Source organism: Diaphorina citri, unplaced genomic scaffold (genome assembly GCF_000475195.1).
Source record: "Diaphorina citri unplaced genomic scaffold, Diaci psyllid genome assembly version 1.1 scaffold467, whole genome shotgun sequence".
Lineage (NCBI taxonomy): Eukaryota > Metazoa > Arthropoda > Insecta > Hemiptera > Psyllidae > Diaphorina > Diaphorina citri.
The window spans coordinates 43,982-63,940 of NW_007377902.1; the positions used below are offsets into that span (position 1 = coordinate 43,982).

At 37.7% G+C, this 19,959-nt stretch overlaps 1 protein-coding gene across 1 annotated transcript in view; it reads right to left on the minus strand.

Moving 5' to 3' along the window:
* Window positions 1-2,943: 2,943 nt before the first annotated feature.
* The window catches only part of LOC103509099, a 56,191-nt gene continuing 39,175 nt past the window's right edge, over window positions 2,944-19,959 (minus strand). Inside the window, exons 10-12 of the mRNA XM_026823520.1 lie at window positions 4,992-5,216; window positions 4,171-4,193; window positions 2,944-3,949 (exon numbers count right to left, since the gene is read on the minus strand). Of these exons, the coding sequence (XP_026679321.1) occupies window positions 3,821-3,949; window positions 4,171-4,193; window positions 4,992-5,216 (377 nt within the window). The 3' untranslated portion in view covers window positions 2,944-3,820. The remainder of the gene's footprint in view (window positions 3,950-4,170; window positions 4,194-4,991; window positions 5,217-19,959) is intronic.

The window sequence follows — 19,959 nt, forward strand, 5'->3', positions numbered from 1 at the left end:
TTCTATCTCTCTTTCACACACACACTCCCTTAGCTTTCTCCTTCTTTCTTCTAAGATCACTTTTTTCTTTCCAATCAGATGAATGCTTGACTACTGGCATTACAATGACCCCATACACCACAGTTTTAGCAAAGTAGAAATTTTTAAACAAACCACACACACTCCCTTAGCTTTCACCTTCTTTCTTTTAAGATCACTTTTCTCTTTCCAATCAGATGAATGCTTGACTACTGGCATTACAATGACCCCATACACCACAGTTTTAGCAAAGTAGAAATTTTTAAACAAACGAAAAAATAGTACAAAATATTTGGAGTAAAAAAAGAGACTGTACAAAAAAGAAAAAAAAGTCTTGTTCTGATAAATAATACGGTTTCAATTTTCAAAGATCTTGAAGCAAAGTTGAAAAAAGCCTTAACAAGATCTCTGAAAACTTGAACTTCGTAGATACATAGATATTATACTTGTTAAAACTAAAACAGTTGTTTTCAAAGAAAAACTTAATCTCTAGGAGGAACTTGTGGGGGTTGTGGAAATTAAGTATGTAAGAGAGAAGATGTCAATAAAATTTATAGAGTTCAGGGTAGGTAAGTAGGTATCTGTAGATAGGTACAAACTGTTGGTAAGTTGGCATGATGGAACAACTTGTTCTAAGCTGACAGTCTAAATAAAGCACTTCTTATACTCTTACTTATAATTAAATATCTTTGTTTGGTAGGTAGGTATCTATTATCGAATGCCACCCTGTCAACCTACACATGTTTTATGTACGAAGTGAGCTGTTTAACTCCTAACAATTTTATGTTTACTGAATTACCTAATAAAAATGCTTTAATGTTTTACTTTATTGTTGGTAATCTTAGCTTCTGAGAACCATTTATTCTTTTACTTTCGCTAAAGGTAGTGTTTCCCTAGGTAACACAGTTATTTCAAAATGTTTGGTGAAATTCCAGTTGGTAGGTACGTAAAATCTGGAGAGTATTTTGTATTTTCATTCGAAAATGATTCGCACATTGCATAACTACTCGTATTATTTACCAGGCGTTCATACAAATCGTACACGGTGATACTTTTTCAAATGTGTATATTGCGCCCGGACAAATAGAAATACTAAAGGCGGTACAAAATGGAAAACCATGAAATGTATTTCGGTTTATATTTAAATGCAGGCGTTTTTCTTTATTACTGTTCTCGACTTCTGTAAAATGTATTGCGTTTTGCATTGTGATTTATGACGGCGCTATGTAGATATTTGTACTTATGTAGTCAGCCGGATCTGGCACAGGGGAGCGTGTTGAGGACGAGATTTTTGTGGGAATTTTGCTATAAATCCCACCATTAAAAAAAATACCCTGACGACCAGTAAAGTAAAGCCCAATGTACCTACCTGAAATTGTTGAAGCACCTACCTAGGTTCTTATGTTTAATGTAAACATGTTTACCTACCTGCTACCTACTCGATTAATAATACATAAAAAATAGGTACTTTACCACCTATTTTTATAAGACAGTAGGTAACTAACTATTGTAGAGGTAGGTTACACCTACAATTATACGTGTCTTGCGGGTACTAACTGAACTGGAATTTAATAAAAAGGTAGGGAGGGGTAGGAATAGATTTGTAAAATTCAATTATGTTACTGTTATGTACCTCCCTAAAGCACGTCCTAAAATTGCTTTTTTGCCAGCCTAGTTAGCCTAGTTGGTAGCGCGTCTGCCTTGTAAGCGCTAGGCCGCGGGTTCGATTCCCGCCCGGGGCGGATTTTATCCTGATGGGATAATGTTCGTTATCGGAACGGCTGGCTTTCTCCTATCCTGTCTTCCTTCTCTCTTCGATTTTGGGACGATAAGACCATAGCAGTTACAGTTCCCTCTGTCAAACCTCTTTAAAAAAAAAAAAATAATAAAAATGCTTTAATGTTTTACTTTATTGTTGGTAATCTTAGCTTCTGAGAACCATTTATTCTTTTACTTTCGCTAAAGGTAGTGTTTCCCTAGGTAACACAGTTATTTCAAAATGTTTGGTGAAATTCCAGTTGGTAGGTACGTAAAATCTGGAGAGTATTTTGTATTTTCATTCGAAAATGATTCGCACATTGCATAACTACTCGTATTATTTACCAGGCGTTCATACAAATCGTACACGGTGATACTTTTTCAAATGTGTATATTGCGCCCGGACAAATAGAAATACTAAAGGCGGTACAAAATGGAAAACCATGAAATGTATTTCGGTTTATATTTAAATGCAGGCGTTTTTCTTTATTACTGTTCTCGACTTCTGTAAAATGTATTGCGTTTTGCATTGTGATTTATGACGGCGCTATGTAGATATTTGTACTTATGTAGTCAGCCAAAAAGCACGTGATTTTCTCGTACATCCCAACAATGTTCGTATTAATATCATCGCGTCGGACAATTTTTCGTTCGCTTACAGAAAAGGAGGCACAGGGTCATTTCAAATGATTAAAAAAAAAAAATCGACAGTTGGGAATTTGAACCCAGAACCACGGCCGTGCAGGCGTAGTGATATGATACCCTAAGTGATAACCACAGGGCTTTGTAAAGGTTTTACAGAACTAAAGTATTAAATAGGTACCTACGTGGACAGAAATAAATAGTACAAAAGACCAGCTTTGTATATAATAGTATAAAGTAGTAAATACATTGTATCAATTTATTATATTTTGTAAATAATAAATTTATAATAAATTTAATGTAATTTTTATGTTTCATATAAATATAAGAGTATTAATGACTGGGATTTTATCTTCTTTTTTTATGTGTAAAAAATACGTGGTTGTAATGTGAAACCCCTCTCTCCTCTCTCTCTCTCTCTCTCTCTCTCTCTCTCTCTCTCTCTCTCTCTCTCTCTCTCTCTCTCTCTTTCTCTTTCTCTTTCTCTCTCTCACACACACACTCCCTTAGCTTTCACCTTCTTTCTTTTAAGATCACTTTTCTCTTTCCAATCAGATGAATGCTTGACTACTGGCATTACAATGACCCCATACACCACAGTTTTAGCAAAGTAGAAATTTTTAAACAAACGAAAAAATAGTACAAAATATTTGGAGTAAAAAAAGAGACTGTACAAAAAAGAAAAAAAAGTCTTGTTCTGATAAATAATACGGTTTCAATTTTCAAAGATCTTGAAGCAAAGTTGAAAAAAGCCTTAACAAGATCTCTGAAAACTTGAACTTCGTAGATACATAGATATTATACTTGTTAAAACTAAAACAGTTGTTTTCAAAGAAAAACTTAATCTCTAGGAGGAACTTGTGGGGGTTGTGGAAATTAAGTATGTAAAGTTCTATGTAGGTACATAAAGCAGACTATTTACATAACCATCATGTGTGGTTAATTGGTTATGTATTTACATTATCCAAATGATATTAGTAATTAGTACAATGTACATGATTATTTACTCATAAAATATAAACATATATAGTATAAGAAAGTGGTATAGGCCATAGGACATACACTTGAGTGCAAAAAGTTCGGGATAGTTTCCGTTTTCAAATTTAACAAATTTTCCATCAGTTCATTTGACAGGATTTTCTGAATATGACTATCCTTATGCAGAACATTTTTCTATGGATACCTATTTTTCACTTATTTACTGACAATGAAAAAGTACAATACAGATCTGTAGTCTCATACAGTCTTCGGGGTATTTCTTCTGCTAGAGTGTAATTACATGAATCAGATAGGTAAAACCTCATCATGATAGTTAAAAAAAAAGAAGAAACAAAAAATTACAATATATTATCTACAGTTTCTGCTGATTTGCTGAATGACTAGAAGTAGATAGCGTTCATATCTACGTGATATGCTGTAGTACATACTCGGGTGGTACTTCCAGACCTGTGTGTAGGGTCACTGTGACACCACGGTTGAGACTGACGGCTGGATAGAACACTCCGTACAGATTGTGAAAGGCGATCGGACCCTGTAAATGAGAGACATTTGGAATGCGTTAGGTGTGCTGATGTGTTTGAAAATCACGCTCTTTATAGTCAAATTAAAATCCGGCGAACAAATCGCGAATACCGCGAACAAGTCGGGAATACCGCGAACAAGTCGCGAGTACCGCGAACAAGTCGCGAATACCGCGAACAAGTCGGGAATACCGCGAACAAGTCGCGAGTACCGCGAACAAGTCGCGAGTACCGCGAACAAGTCGCGATGTTTCACTGTAAATATAAAACAGAAGGTATAAACCGAAACGACTGAACACAATACAATCGTTTCGTGGAAAAGCAAACTTGATGAAGTGGCAGAGAAGCAGAGATGAAGAGGAGAGGAAGTCAGAGGAGTAGGAATGGAGGAAAGAGAGTGAAAAAGGATTACCAGAGACAAAGAGCTATTAGGGAGAGAGATATTCAAAACAGTTTAATTAAAAGTCTGGCTGTCTGGAAGTTCACACAAAAGGCCGATGAAGGCTTTTGTCATTAGGAATAGGCAAGTAGGGGAGAGAGGTGGATCTATTTCTTATTTATGACATTTACAGAAAAGAATGAAATTGAAATGAAAATCTGCCTTGTTTATGCTGCCCGGATGCGATTGAAAAGTTCATTATTTATCTCAAAAGACAGGGCTTCGTTAAATCGGGTCTAGTCTGGCCTTCGGGATTCCCTCAAAAGTCCATTTTTAAGAAATTCTTAATTTCGTCATAACTTCCGAACGGTTTGTCCGATTTTCAGAAAATTGTCATCGAATACTAGAAACACATAGTCATCGCCTACTGGACCTTTGTTCTTGCCCGATTTTACCACAGATAGTTTTCAGTCAATCCAGAGTTTAAGAAATACTTCCCTGTGTAAATCAAAAGGGGGACGTCAAAGAAAACTCTTGATACTCAACTCTCAGTGGTAAGACCAGCCATAAGAGACCAAGATCCAAAGCTTTTTCCGCAACTTTGTAGAAAAACCTACGCTGCCGGAAGACCAATCAGTGATAAAACCGGCCATAAGACTTCTAGTAATACTCACCAAGCATTTCATCTCGAGCCACATCCAGCCGGGCGATGCCAAAGCTCGGGTCCGTATCCGAATCGTACCGATCTATCACGAACTCCCAGTAGTGCGCCCCCTTGGAGAATCCGACCACAGAGAGCGCCACTCGATGCTCGTAGCCATCACACGTGACGGTGGTGTGTTCCGGGGAGAAGAAGAGGTCAGGTGCTGAGCGGCCTGGGTCCATTGTGAACCACGCCACTGAAAAGGGAAAGAGAATTATTTGATTAATAATGATATACCTAGTCAGGTTTAATATAAGTTATAAACAATAAGGAAAGTAAAAATGGACATACATCTTCATAGGATGAAATAGTTTACTTCTTATCAGGGTCGTAATGGATCTATTTCTTATTTATGACATTTACAGAAAATAATGAAATTGAAATGAAAATCTACCTTGTTTATGCTGCCCGGATGCGATTGAAAAGTTCATTTATCTCAAAAGACTTAAATTGGGTCTAGTCTGGCCTTCGGGATTCCCGCAAAAGTCCATTTTTAAGAAATCCTTAATTTCTTCATAACTTCCGAACAGTTTGTCCGATTTTGAGAAAATTGTCATCGAATACTAGAAACACATGGTCATCGCCTACTGGACCTTTGTTCTTGCCCGATTTTACCACAGATAGTTTTCAGTCAGTCCAGAGTTTAAGAAATACTTTCCAGTGTAAATCAAAAGGGGGACGTCAAAGAAAACCCTTGATACTCAACTCTCAGTGGTAAGACCAGCCATAAGAGACCAAGATCTAAAGCTTTTTCCGCAATTTTGTAGAAAAACCTACGCTGCCGGAAGACCAATCAATGGTAAAACCGGCCATAAGACTTCTGCTAATACTTACCAAGCATTTCATCTCGAGCCACATCCAGCCGGGCGATGCCAAAGCTCGGGTCCGTATCCGAATCGTACCGATCTATCACGAACTCCTTTACCGCTTTTTGGCGGTTTTCGGTGTCATTTAACAATATATCGGGAACGGTATGCGCTAGAGAAAAGACTTGAAATTTGGTATGGAGTTTACAAATGTGACAAGGATGCAACTCAAAACGTTTGGTTGAGGTAGGTGCTGCGGTTGGCGGTATTTTGACAGCTTTTTGGCGGTGTTTCAGCTATACCGACTAAACGGTTAGAGATATTGTAAAAGTTTGGCTATAAGAACAAGAACACCCAAAATAAGTATCATTCAATAGGATGAGGAAAGTCGTGTGATGTTCACACCAGATTTTTTTAAGTTTGGGATGATAATGATCTCCGTTGTTATAGTTCCATCTAAAACATCATTTTCTTAAAATCTCTTGGAAAAAAGATCCATCGGTTCGTGCATAATTCAAGTTAAAGTTAGGGCTTAGCTTAGGAGATGCTTTATTGTAAAGTTTAATTTTTGTTAAAATAAATGTACCATATTAAATCAAAATCAAATCAAGGGCCACTCCTTTTTTCTTACCTGGGGCTCATCATTGACGAAAAACCTCAGCAGATGTCTGTCCAGATCCAGCAGAACTCCTACAGTACTGCCTTGGGATATGCCACCCTCTGTTCTCTGATCATGAATACTGGCGTGCATGAACCAAGACCTCTGCTTGTCTATGTACATGGACCACGCTTTGTCGTCTTTGCCTGTAAAATGAGAAATGTCTGCGTTAGGAGGTTTGTAAGCACATAGATGCCGACTTGTTTATTTTAATAAGCTTTTGATATTGAAACTTCACAATATTGTGAATGAAACTTCACTTCACAGAATTAAACTTCACAAAGTTATTGATTCCTCCATCAAGAAGCTTTTGATCAATCAAAATTCAGACCAAAATAATATTTTTTATCAAGACAATATCGATTAATATTTTGAATTTTGACACATCCTTTTAGACTAGTTGTCCTTGAAGGATAAAAAAAAACAAGCGTCCATGAGGCCAAAAATCGTCTTTCAAGTCAAATTGTTAAATAAAAAAAAGGACTAACAAAGTCTCACACAATTCTATCTCTCAATCTTAAGGTAACTTTCATTACGAGGGAAAGTAGAAGTCAGTTTACTGTGAGGACGAGGTAAAAAGATATTATTAGAAATGGAAAGCAACAAAAAGGACCTCAAAGGAAAAAAAAAGCTCAATGACCTCATCTCATTAGATGGAAAAAGAAAGAGTCCTTGACATGTCGAGGTTTTTCACACCTCTGACCTTATAGAGCTCAACTTGTGTTCTATGTAGAATAGAATAGAATAGAATAGAATAGAATAGGATAGAATAGAATAGAATAAAATAGAATAGAATAGAATATACCTCATTTATATTTCTAGGATGAGACTGAAAAGTCCTTTTACCCCCGCAGTCTACGTTACGGGGGAGAAAGGAAAAGAAGCACCAAAAAATGAGGCATAGTGGTAAAAGGGAGGGATAGAATAGGTAGCCTACTCCGTTACAAAAGTCCTAACGAAGGTAGTTCGGCATTTGTGTTCGAGTTTCCTGTTATTGCATTACACACAAACATGTCTTCGTCCAAAGCTAATTGGCTAAAGTTTACATAAAATACGACAATAACTGAAAAAGGGGCTTAAAAATACAAGGCTTTACTCGGAAGCAAAAAACACGCGAAAAACTGTCAGCAAAATAAAATTTAATGGTCTTCATCACCTGACTGTTAAGTTCGATAGAATTATTCCATTGGGGTATGCAAATATATTTTTATGGCGTCATTCAATATTTTTTATTGCTACACAAAACCTGAATAGGCATTTTTTTTTTACAAATAAAGAATGCACTAAATTGCATAGATTAAACCTCAATCTCTAATGTTAGATTCACTAACCCTTTGATAACCAAAGTGTACTCAACTTGGAACTACCTCAAACTATGCAAAAAGGACATCACTTTTATTTATCGACTTACAATATAGGTAAGTACCTACCTACGATAAAAATTCAAAGTGTCAAGTCAGAAAATTAAAAAGTAAAACTGTCCGGGGATCTGGAGGACACCAAATTTTCTCCGTCACTTACCACCCTATGAGTTTGATTTAATTCAAAATTAAATATTTCAATAATGAACCCAACAGTCCGAATATCTCCAAATACCAATCACAGCTAAACAATCATTTATCAGAAGTTTATTGAGAAGGAAAAGTATATGAAATTGAATACCCTCAGCTACTCGCTACTGGCAGGACGCTATTCCACCTAAGAAAGCAAAACCTCCCGCCCTTTCTAAACAAACACAACAAAGTCAGGATTACGTATAATATCCAAAGCTCACCTCCATGCAACCCCCGAGCCTGGCTATCAATTATATTGAGTGTCACTCAACAGTTTCATGAGGGATGGGGGTGCCTATTAACACTTCAACTGCTATTGACGGAAATTTTCGCGTCAGTTTTTTTTTCACGGAGATGTGAAAAGTGCCAGAGCTTTGTCGGCATTTTTTTGTGTCAATTTTTTACGGGGAAATTGGGGAATCGAGGCATTCTACTTTTGGGCCAGATTTCTGCTATCCGTTCAGATCACGCTTCAGTCACAGGACGTTCAAGGAAGGGTCAAATATTCTACAGGAGATTTTGATGGGAGTGGACACACTCTGAGCGGCAGATTTTACGAGGACGTAAGAAGCAGTTGACGTGTTGACTCAACTTCGGAGGGTGGGTTCTGCGTTTGTTATCGGTCAAATATTATTTGAACTCCTCTAAGAATATATTTAACTTGAGGGGGAAATTGACCATTGGAAAATTCACTACTGCTCCAATCAGCTTGTATTGGAGCAGTGGTCAGTTTTCCAAAGGTCACTCGGTCAGTTTTCCGAAAGCAGAGTACCTACACCTTTGCTTTTTTCAAGGCCCTGATGTTTATGTTCTACTTTTGGGCCAGATTTCTGCTATCTGTTCAGATCACGTTCCAATCACAGGACGTTCAAGAAAGGGTCAAATATTCTACAGGAGATTTTGATGGGAGTGGACACACTCTGAGCGGCAGATTTTACAAGGACGTAAGAAGCAGTTGACGTGTTGACTCAACTTCGGAGGGTGGGTTCTGCGTTTGTTATCGGTCAAATATTATTTGAACTCCTCTGAGAGAAGAGGTGGCGTTAGGGGGGAAGGTAGGTGGTGGAATGGTGGATAATATACACAGAATAACAATCCATCAATCAGACTACTTGAAATTTGGAAAATTCGGATAGGCCGGCTACACACGAGCTGAAGCTCCTAAGATAAGTGGGGAATCCAGATTTTCAGATTGAATCAAGCATTTGGGGACCTAAATACTAAAGATATTTACACCTGCTTCGTGCTTCAGGTGAAGTTCATCGACCATGGTGTGGACGATACTTAAGTGCGCGGCTACAATGGCGACCATAGACCATCTACCAAATCTACCATCGCAGAAAAAAAAAAAAATACTCGGCTCAATTTCTTGATTTTCTGCGAGGGTCGGTGCATGGCCAAGGCTCCGTTGAGGACTCTTCTATTCATTAGCATGGTTTGTTTATTTTCTCTTAGTACTAGGCGAAGGTCGATGGTCGGTTCTCTGTTGTGGACACCTACTAAGAAACCATCATCAAGCACCTAATGCTCCTTTTATTACATTGGAGATTTGAGGCAATTCAGAATCGAATCCCGTGTGTATCCAGCCTAACTCAATTATAACCTTGGTTTTCCACTCATCACTTCCTTTTGTTATCGGAAGAATATTATTTACTTAGCAGGTTTCAGCCTTTGTGTTTACTTAGACGGTTTCAGCTTTTGGTACGCTGAAGATAGTGTCTATGTTCTTTACAGAGAGGATAAGTTTGAGCAATTTTCAGAAAACAAAATCAAGGTTTCGGGAAATCGCTATCATTATAATATTCTTACTGAATAAGAGATCAGGGATTTCCCACAGAATAAGGAACGATCAATTTCCAGTCATTTCAATTGTTTCTTATGCTCCTCTCAGGTAAAGAATTAGGAAGAGCTGGAGGAGAGAGGATGAAGGAAGAAAAAGGATGATGTTTCACTGTAAATATAAACCTTCTAGCAATCATTCTGAACCCCAAGTACTGTCCAAGAAATGTGCTATAGTTCTACCCAATGACGAGGCTACCACCATTGATAAGTATTTCATAGCGGTTGGAGAAATTGTGGGTTTTAAAAACATTGTGTATGGCGGAAAAACTGGACAGCGCATGATTATGCACCTGATGAATGAGGAGCTGGTGGAGCCCTTCATCCAGGACCATGATTATGTTCTCATCAACGGTGAAAAGTTCCCAGTAAAGAAGTTGGTTAACCCTGGTTTCAAAGTTCTTTTTAACCACGTGAATCCTAGCATCACCAATGACGTTCTGTATGCAGAGATATCGAAATATGTTCTACTCTGGCTGATTTCTCGATCGATGAAACTCTTTGTGTCCAAGAGCAAGTCAAAGAGTTCACAAACAAACTCCTATCTGCCGCCAATGAATCCATTCCAAAGACCAAACCCTTGAAACAAAAATATGCAGTTGCGTGGTGGAATGATAAATGTTTCCTTGCGATAAAAGAAAGAAACAAAGCTTTCCGAATTTACAGTAAAAACAAAACGATCGAAAATTGGATAAATTTCAAAAGATTAAGAGCCAAAGTCAAAAGAACCGTCATCCTATCAAAAAAAGAATCGTGGCTCGCGTTTTCAAGTACTATTTCTTCCTCTACACCTTCAACTGTTGTATGGGATAGGATCAAAAGAATTGAAGGGAATGGGCGGAGTTCTTCAAGAATTAAATCCATAAGAGTTGATAATAAGACTATCTTAGTTCCCAGTGAAATAGCCCACAACATTGGATTATATTTCGAACAAAAGTCAAAAGAAAGAAAAGATTCCTCCCCTATTGTACCTCAACCTTGGGACTTTAATTCCGATAACGACGAAAGTTATAACAAGCCATTCACCATGTGGGAGTTAGAATCAGTTATAAAGTTACTCAAACCACATTCGTCCCCTGGCCCTGATGAAATACATAACGAAATGTTACGCCACTTACCCCATAATACAAAAAAACTACTTTTGAAATTGTTCAATTTAATATGGAAGGAAGATGAGTTCCCCAATGACTGGAAAAAATCAATTCTTGTCCCCATTCGACATTGCCTTTCTGGCTCTCACAACTTCATAGAATGGTGTCAGCAATATACCTAAGTAGTACTCTAGACAAAAGATCTACAGATGTTACGATGCTTTCTGTACAATATCTTCATTTACACAAGCACCTTGTTATTACTGTTTGTTAACGCTTGAAAATATTCTATTTTGCCAGCAGACGAACAAGGTCCTTTTCTATATTTTCTATTCCAATTTTCCTTTTGCAATTTCTTTCTTTCATTATTTCTCAGAAACGTTTATTTAATTAGGATTGTTCTATTTGTTGTGTTCTTGTTCTTTCATTATTTGCGTTCCCTCTGGCGTTTCTGACTTCTCAATTTTCTGTTTTATCTGTGGTATGGTAGGGGGGAATGGAGTTATGTGTTTCTAATGCAATTGTTGTTGTCAGCTCGTTTCTGACTTCTCAATTTTCTGTTTTATCTGTGGTATGGTAGGGGGGAATGGAGTTATGTGTTTCTAATGCAATTGTTGTTGTCAGCCATGATCTAGGTGTTTAATTTTCACCGCGTACGATCGCATCGCCTGCTGTGTAGCACTGCTATTTGCATAAACTGTATGCAATGAAGCAGAATAAAACGAATGTAACTGACTTTTAATTTAATTTAAACGACTTCCCAAATTATCCCCTTCCTTTCCGTCGACTCCCAGTTTTCTCCTGTGCCCCCGCGGTAAGTTTAATTGTCATTGTTGTGTGGGAAGCATTTAGTTAATGTCAGTTTCGCAAGATGCCTTTGGGAATTCATTTTCAATGAACTTCGTCGTGCAGACATAAACTGTACGCTGCAATGAAGCAGAATAAAACGAATGTAACTGACTTTTAATTTAATTTAAACGACTTCCCAAATTATCCCCTTCCTTTCCGTCAACTCCCAGTTTTCTCCTGTGCCCCCGCGGTAAGTTTAATTGTCATTGTTGTGTGGGAAGCATTTAGTTAATGTCAGTTTCGCAAGATGCCTTTGGGAATTCATTTTCAATGAACTTCGTCGTGCAGTTTGCCATTTTCGTTTCGGAGGGGGATCCAATGTTGGGGGAAATGATGGAAGTCATTTTCTTTTATTGTTTTCCATAATGAACGCTGCAATGCCTCTGCTGTGAGGGTGGAATTTCCTCGGAAATGTTCTGTTCTGGAGAAATGTCCCATCATTAGTCAGTCAGGAGGAGGAATGATTTTGATAGGTCTCATACTTAGCGGAGATTACGGGAAGAATATTTAGTCGAAAACGGAAGAAAATGACAAAATCGAATCCTAAAATGGACATTTTAATTTAAAAGTTAATTAAAACACTAGTTTCCTTGCTGCTTGTTATAAAAGACTTGTTGTTTTTTTTCCGATGTGCGGGGGTGAAATCCCACTACAAAAAAAGACGTTAAAATAATCCCCAGGCTCCAATAAGCAAGTCAAAGTTCCTTCAGGTGAGGGTGTTGAGACACTTTGTACGCAATTGATTCCCACCTAATCCCTTAATAATAATTTCCGGCGTATTTTTTATAGCGGGGCTCCCAGGGGTATTAAACTTTATGACCCGGACTCGCTGGGCTCTATGGTGTTTATGATTTCGATTTATTGAAGGGGGAGAGCCTTTCTGTGTCTGGACCTGGCTGCTATCAATTTTAGAGGCTTTTGATGTGAGCCAGCCTACTTTGGAGCGTAGCGCGTCTACTTTGTAAGGGCTAGGTTACGGGTTGGATTCCCGCCCCGGGGCGGATTTTATCCGAAACAAATTAGGTTCGTTCTCGGAACGGCTTTCTCCTATCCTATCGTCTTTCTCTCTTCTAAAGTTCGGTGGGTTGATATTGATACGGGTAGGTACCTAGGTATAACATCGGCTTACCTTGCCCTTATTATTTCTATTCTTCATTGATTGGCACTATTGTACTTTATTTACTTATACTCGTAGTAGGCATTTTCTTATGTAAACTCCAAATTACCTTCCAAGCAACACATAGAAAAAAAAAAAAAAAAAAAAAACAGGAAAGCCTTTTCTTTTATCAACATTTCACAAAAAAAGAAACTTCCGACCCTTTGCAATATTTACCAGGAGGCATATTAAGAAAAAAAAAAAAAAAAAAAAAAAAACAGGTAAGCCTTTTCTTTTATCAACATTTCACAAAAAAAGAAACTTCCGACCCTTTGCAATATTTACCAGGAGGCATATTATGACAATGAGATTTTTTTTTTTTTGCTGGAAAAAAATAGTCAATGTCATTTTTGATATCTGAAGCACAATTTTTCCCCGACTCCTTATCTCCCCGAAATAATTTTCTTCAAGCTGTTTCGTTTTTTCTGCCCTTTTCTCTTTGTCCCTTACTATTTTCTTCCTACTTCCCATTTATTTTCTCCACCCTCCTTTCTTCCTTCTTCTTCGTACCTAATATTACTTCCGCATCCTCCTCTTTTGTTTACGTTTTGACTTCCCCCTTCTCTCTCAGGTCCTTATCAATGATGATATAAAATTACTTTTGATCTTCTTCCTCTTCTTCTGTGCGAAATTAATTTTATCACGGGAAGGCGGAGGGTGGAATGTGCACAGATAAGAGAATTCATAAGAATTTGAATTAGAGAAACAAAGTAGAAGAAAAAAATCCTTGAAATCTTCAACAGCTCAAAAATCTCGTTTCTTAATAAATAAAATAAAAGAACGAAATTCTACTCCTCGTTATGTTTGTTCACTTTTTTACCTTCTAAAACAGTTGTTTTCAAAGAAAAACTTAATCTCTAGGAGGAACTTGTGGGGGTTGTGGAAATTAAGTATGTAAAGTTCTATGTTACTTGTTAAAACTAAAACAGTTGTTTTCAAAGAAAAACTTAATCTCTAGGAGGAACTTGTGGGGGTTGTGGAAATTAAGTATGTAAAGTTCTATGTACATAAAGCAGACTATTTACATAACCATCATGTGTGGTTACGTATTTACATTATCCAAATGATATTTGCACATGATTATTTACTCATAAAATATACATGCACATAATTATGTATAAGAAAGTTGGATAGGACATAGGACATACACTTGAGTACTAAAAGATCGACTAAAGGTACTAAGTCCAATCTTTGAGGTATTTCTTCTGCTAACTTGTGATTGCATGAATGCAACCCCATTAGATAGGTAAACAAAAGAAAAAAATGTACAATTTAGTATCTACAGTTTCTGCTGATTTGCTGAATGACTAGAAGTAGATAGCGTTCATATCTACGTGATATGCTGTAGTACATACTCGGGTGGTAGGTGGCATTAGGTGGTGGATAATATACACAGAATAACAATCCATCATTCAGACTATTCGACATTTAGATAATTCGAAGAGGCCGAATACACACGAGCTGGATTGAAGCTCTTACAAGAGGAGAATCCAGATTTTCAGATTTAATCAAGTATTTGGGGACTTAAATACCAAAGATCTTTACATCTGCTTCGCGCTTCAGGTGAAGTCCATCAACCATAGTGTGGTCGATGCTTAGTTCGCGGCCACAACGGCGACCATAGACCATGGACCCTCGCCGAGACCATCGACCATCGAAGAAAAAATACTCAATTTCTTGATTTTTGCGAGGGTCGGTGCATGGTTAAGGCTCCGTTGAGGACGCTTCTTTTCATTAGCATGGTTTGTTTATTTTCTCTTAGTACTAGGCGAAGGTCGATGGTCGGTTCTCCGTTGTGGACACCTACTAAGAAACCATCATCAAGCACCTAAATGCTCCTTTTATTACATTGGAGAGTTGAGACAATTCAGAATCGAATCCCGTGTGTATCCAGACTAACTCAATTATAACCTTGGTTTTCTACTCAACACTTCCTTTTGTTATCGGAAGAGTATTATTTACTTAGCAGGTTTCAGCCTTTGTGTTTACTTAGACGGTTTCAGCCTTTAGTACGCTGAAGATAGTGTCTATGTTCTTTACAGAGAGGATAAGTTTGAGCAATTTTCAGAAAACAAAATCAAGGTTTCGGGAAATCACTATCATTATAATATTCTTACTGAATAAGAGATCAGGGATTTCCCACAGAATAAGGAAAGATCAATTTCCAGTCATTTCAATTGTTTTTTATGCTCCTCTCAGGTAAAGAATTAGGAAGAGCTGGAGGAGAGAGGATGAAGGAAGAAAAAGGATGATGTTTCACTGTAAATATAAAACAGAAGGTATAAACCGAAACGACTGAACACAATACAATCGTTTCGTGGAAAAGCAAACTTGATGAAGTGGCAGAGAAGCACAGGACTACAGCCTGCAATATGCTCCAACTCCTTATAAACAAAAGCAATATTCACTTCTTCCTCTGCTGATGTTCTTCAAAGCTGTAAAGACCTTAGACATTGCCTTTCTGGCTCTCACAACTTCATAGAATGGTGTCAGCGATATACCTAAGTAGTACTCTAGACAAAAGATCTACAGATGTTACAATGCTTTCTGTACAATATCTTCATTTACACAAGCACCTTGTTATTATTGTTTGTTAACGCTTGAAAATATTCTATTTTGCCAGCAGACACATATATGCGACAAGACTTGAGATGAGAGTGGGTGAATGTGGTTTGGGACAGATTTTGAAGATGTCTTGGAGGAGGATATCAGAACAAATATGTCCAAGAGATTCGGTGTCTTGTTTTAATGTATCTTGCAGCAGTGTTTGGTGGTTACAGAGTTAAGATAGGGGCATTAATCTCTGGAAAGGAAACCTGGAGAGTGAAGTTGGTCCCTTTGCACTTTTGAAATCACATTTGACATGAGAGAACATTTGAAAACCTGATAAAACCTGGTTGGATACCAAAACAGGAACACAACTTTTTGGAGCAGTGGAAACAGGAAATAACTGCGGATATCACCAGCAGGGACAAAGGTGAATACATCAAAATGGGCACAGTTTTAGTAACTTCGATCTAACTGGACTGTCAGATCAAAATCAGTCACATAATCGACCGTTGACTATTAGAAAAAGTTGTCTTTTGTATTTTTTCACATCGATCGACAGCCGTCGCGTTGACTATGTGTTAACACAGCTTTAGAAATCCCAAGCTTGTGATTTTGAAACCGGATGCAATCAGAAAACAAACTCTAACCCATCTTCGTCCCAAACAAAACCCCTCCCAAAAGAACCTTGGCTGCTTAAATATCCAAAGTGTGACATATCCCTCAACATGTACAAAAAAGAAAATATGCCTGCACAATTCTTCCAAAATGAATTCAAGAGTAAAATCAATGAGTCCTTCCAAGACCATGTAAAAATCTTTACAGACGGGTCAAAAAACGATCTTGGAGTTGGCTGCGCTCTGACAATCCCAGAGAAGAATATTGTTAAAAGAATTGCCCTAAATAAGAATGCCTCTATTTTCCATGCAGAACTTCTTGCCCTCCTGCAATCGCTTATCACCGTCACAGGGTCGTATTTTGGGCATTTACTTAGGGACCCCTAAACATAGTATTATGCTAAACATTTTTCCTCTATTTCTTTCCTCCTCCTCCTCCTCCTCCTCCTCCTCCAAACAAACAAAATATACTAGACATACTAAACAACGGAAATTATCTGCCTTTTATTTGGAACCCCCTGGCAACTCGGTAAGTCCCTGTGTGGATTCTTGCCTCCTCACTAATCCTGGATAAGGCCCTGCCTATTGAGATAATTATGTGAAATGTCAATAAAAATTCAAGTTAGAAAGTATTTTCCATCATTAGCTAATAAGCTAGATCTCAAGGGTACAACTTCGTTGCCTTGTGTCTGAAAACTCTGAAAAGTTACTCTCTTGGCGAAGACGGAAAGCTGTCTCATTGAAATTCAGAAAGCATGTGGAACATAATTTCCTAATTTATTTATTTTCAAAGAGGAGACATTTTCAAATTTATTTTTCGTGTCGGCTTGCCTTGACGACTTGTGTCTGAAAACTCTGAAAAGTTACTCTCTTGGCGAAGACGGAAAGCTGCCTCATTGAAATTCAAAAAGCATGTGGAACATAATTTCCTAATTTATTTATTTTCAAAGAGGAGACATTTTCAAATTTATTTTTCGTGTCGGCTTGCCTTGACGGATGTCTGAGATGAATTGCTCCGTGACGTCACAGTATACACAGTTGTCGTTGACACGGGCTGAGAAGATGTGACCTTTTGAAGTGCTTTCAATTTTCGGGCTTTTGAAGATTTTCTCCTTTTCTTTATTCAACCAATATTGAGCTTACTCGTAAGCAATCTTTCTTAAGAGATACTCAAGGACATTTTTTTTTTTTATTTATTATTATTTTTTTAAAGAGGTTTGATTGAGGGAACTGTACCTGCTAAGGTCTTATCGTCCCGAAATCGAAGAGAGGTTTGAGCTTACTCGTAAGCAATCTTTCTTAAGAGATACTCAAGGACATCTTTTTTTATTTATTATTATTTTTTTAAAGAGGTTTGATTGAGGGAACTGTACCTGCTAAGGTCTTATCGTCCCGAAATCGAAGAGAGGAGGAAGACAGGATAGGAGAAAGCCAGGTAGGCGTTATAACAACGAACACTGTCCGTTCAAGATAAAATTCGCCCCGGGCGGGAATCGAATCCGCGACCTAGCGCTTACAAGGCAAACGCGCCAGCAACCAAGCTAACAAAAACATACACAGCCTGAGAAAAAACACAGGACAGGGCTAAGTACATATCTGGCACTCAAAATATCTCAAACCAGTCAAAACAATGAGGCAGAAAGCAGGAAAAGAGAATGAAAGTGTAGGTGGGAGTAGAATAAGTCAAATTTTCTACTTGACACGAGAATGAAAGGAAAGTTGAAAGTTATCTCCTTAAAAGAAGATGTTCTTGAGAAGGGAAGAAGGGAAGAGAGATGTAGAAGAAGGAACTTGAAAAAGAAGAGGGGGAAAATTGGCTGGTAACACACTTGGTCACGAATTTGATGTTACACAGGACAGGGCTAAGTACATATCTGGCACTCAAAATATCTCAAACCAGTCAAAACAATGAGGCAGAAAGCAGGAAAAGAGAATGAAAGTGTAGGTGGGAGTAGAATAAGTCAAATTTTCTACTTGACACGAGAATGAAAGGAAAGTTGAAAGTTATCTCCTTAGAAGAAGATGTTCTTGAGAAGGGAAGAGAGATGTAGAAGAAGGAACTTGAAAAAGAAGAGGGGGAAAATTGGCTGGTAACACACTTGGTCACGAATTTGATGTTCTGTTCTTCACCAGGGAAGGAAAAGAATGTGGAAGAAATACTCCCACACTTTGGTGGTAACGCTAAGTGGTATGTGAGGAGGGTAATCGTGAAGAAAGTAGAATAGTCCCTGTCGGCAAAAGAAGACTATTGTAAGCAAACAATCGGCAAAAGAACTACAAAGCTTTGATTCTTTTCCAACTCACATATTTTTTATGTAATTAGTAAACATAAACAATTTTCTTACTTTTCTTATATTACAATAAGGAATGTGATGGTCTGAAATTTTCGAAATAATTATGATGTGGCTAACACATTGTGAAAATGCACACATGCACTAAATTTCACTCCCGGAAGTGCAAGTCTTACGTAATACACTTTGAGTACAAAATATTATTCGACTCTCTTTATATTATTCGAACGTTATCACCTAAGTAAAACAACAGCTTGACTATCTCAAGATATGTCGCCCCGTACAAAACTACAAAATCCAAAGTCATTGAATACACTTGGCCATTCCCCTCCCGACTTGTAAACAGCGCGCTTTCTCTGTTTTTGTGCTCAGATTTTGCCAGTTTTTTATTGGTTTTTGTGAGTTTTTCTGCAAGATTTTTTGCATAGTGACTTTTTAAGGGCTGTTTTTTGCCCGAGTGGTGTTATTTCATAAGAAATCTACTTTTTTTTACGCTTTAAAGACGTTTTAAGTGCCCAAGTTATCGCCTCCTTGCTGAATTTTTTTTTTGGTTACCATGGCAACACGTATTGTTTAGAGGTAGCCCATGTCTGTTCTCCTGAAGTTTTCGCTCTAATAAAGCATCTGGAATCCAAGCCAATATTCTTTTCGTTCTATTAAAACATTCTCGAATTCCCCCGGCAAAATGACTCCCCCCCGTTCCTACGGCTCCCTGTTCACGGCATCCGAAAATCAACCGGGTGTTTCTGGTGTTTCTCGAGAATGTTCTTTACAGGAAAGGAAAAGAATGTGGAAGAAATACACCCACACTTTGGTAACGCTAAGTAGCATGTGAGGAGGGTAATCGAGAAAGAAGTACCTGTCGGCAAAAGAAGACTATTGTAAGCTTGCTAGAAAACTGATTCTATGTTTCAATAACTCATGTCTTATGTACCATAGTTGACATTTCTTTTAGACCCATCAGGAAAATAGCAAGGAAAACTTTGAGCTTTTAGTCCTTTCCAACTTACCTAACTATAAAATTAGTAAACATAAACAAATAGTAAACATACTTTCCAACTCACATAATATATGTAATGAGACGAATGAGTAGATAAACATAAACAAGTTTTACTTTTCTTATAATACAATAAGGAATATAATGATGGTCTGAAATTTTCGAAATAGGTAATTATGATGTGGCTAACACATTGTGAAAATGCACACATGCACAAAATTTCACTCCCGGAAGTGCAAGTCTTACGTAATACACTTTAAGTACAAAATAATTTTCGACTCTCTTTATATTATTGGAACATTATCATCTAAGTAAAACAACAGCTTGACTATCTCAAGATATGTCGCCCCGTACAAAACTACAAAATACAAAGTCATTGAATACACTTGGAGCTCACGGCAATCTTAATCAGATTTGAACGGCAATTGAAATCGAAATCAGAGTGCGGATTCGTTCGTAGAACGGGCTTCTGTACTACAACGACAAGACCACGGCCTGTCAGACCGTGTCTGGCCGAAAAAGCTTTGGAGCCAGG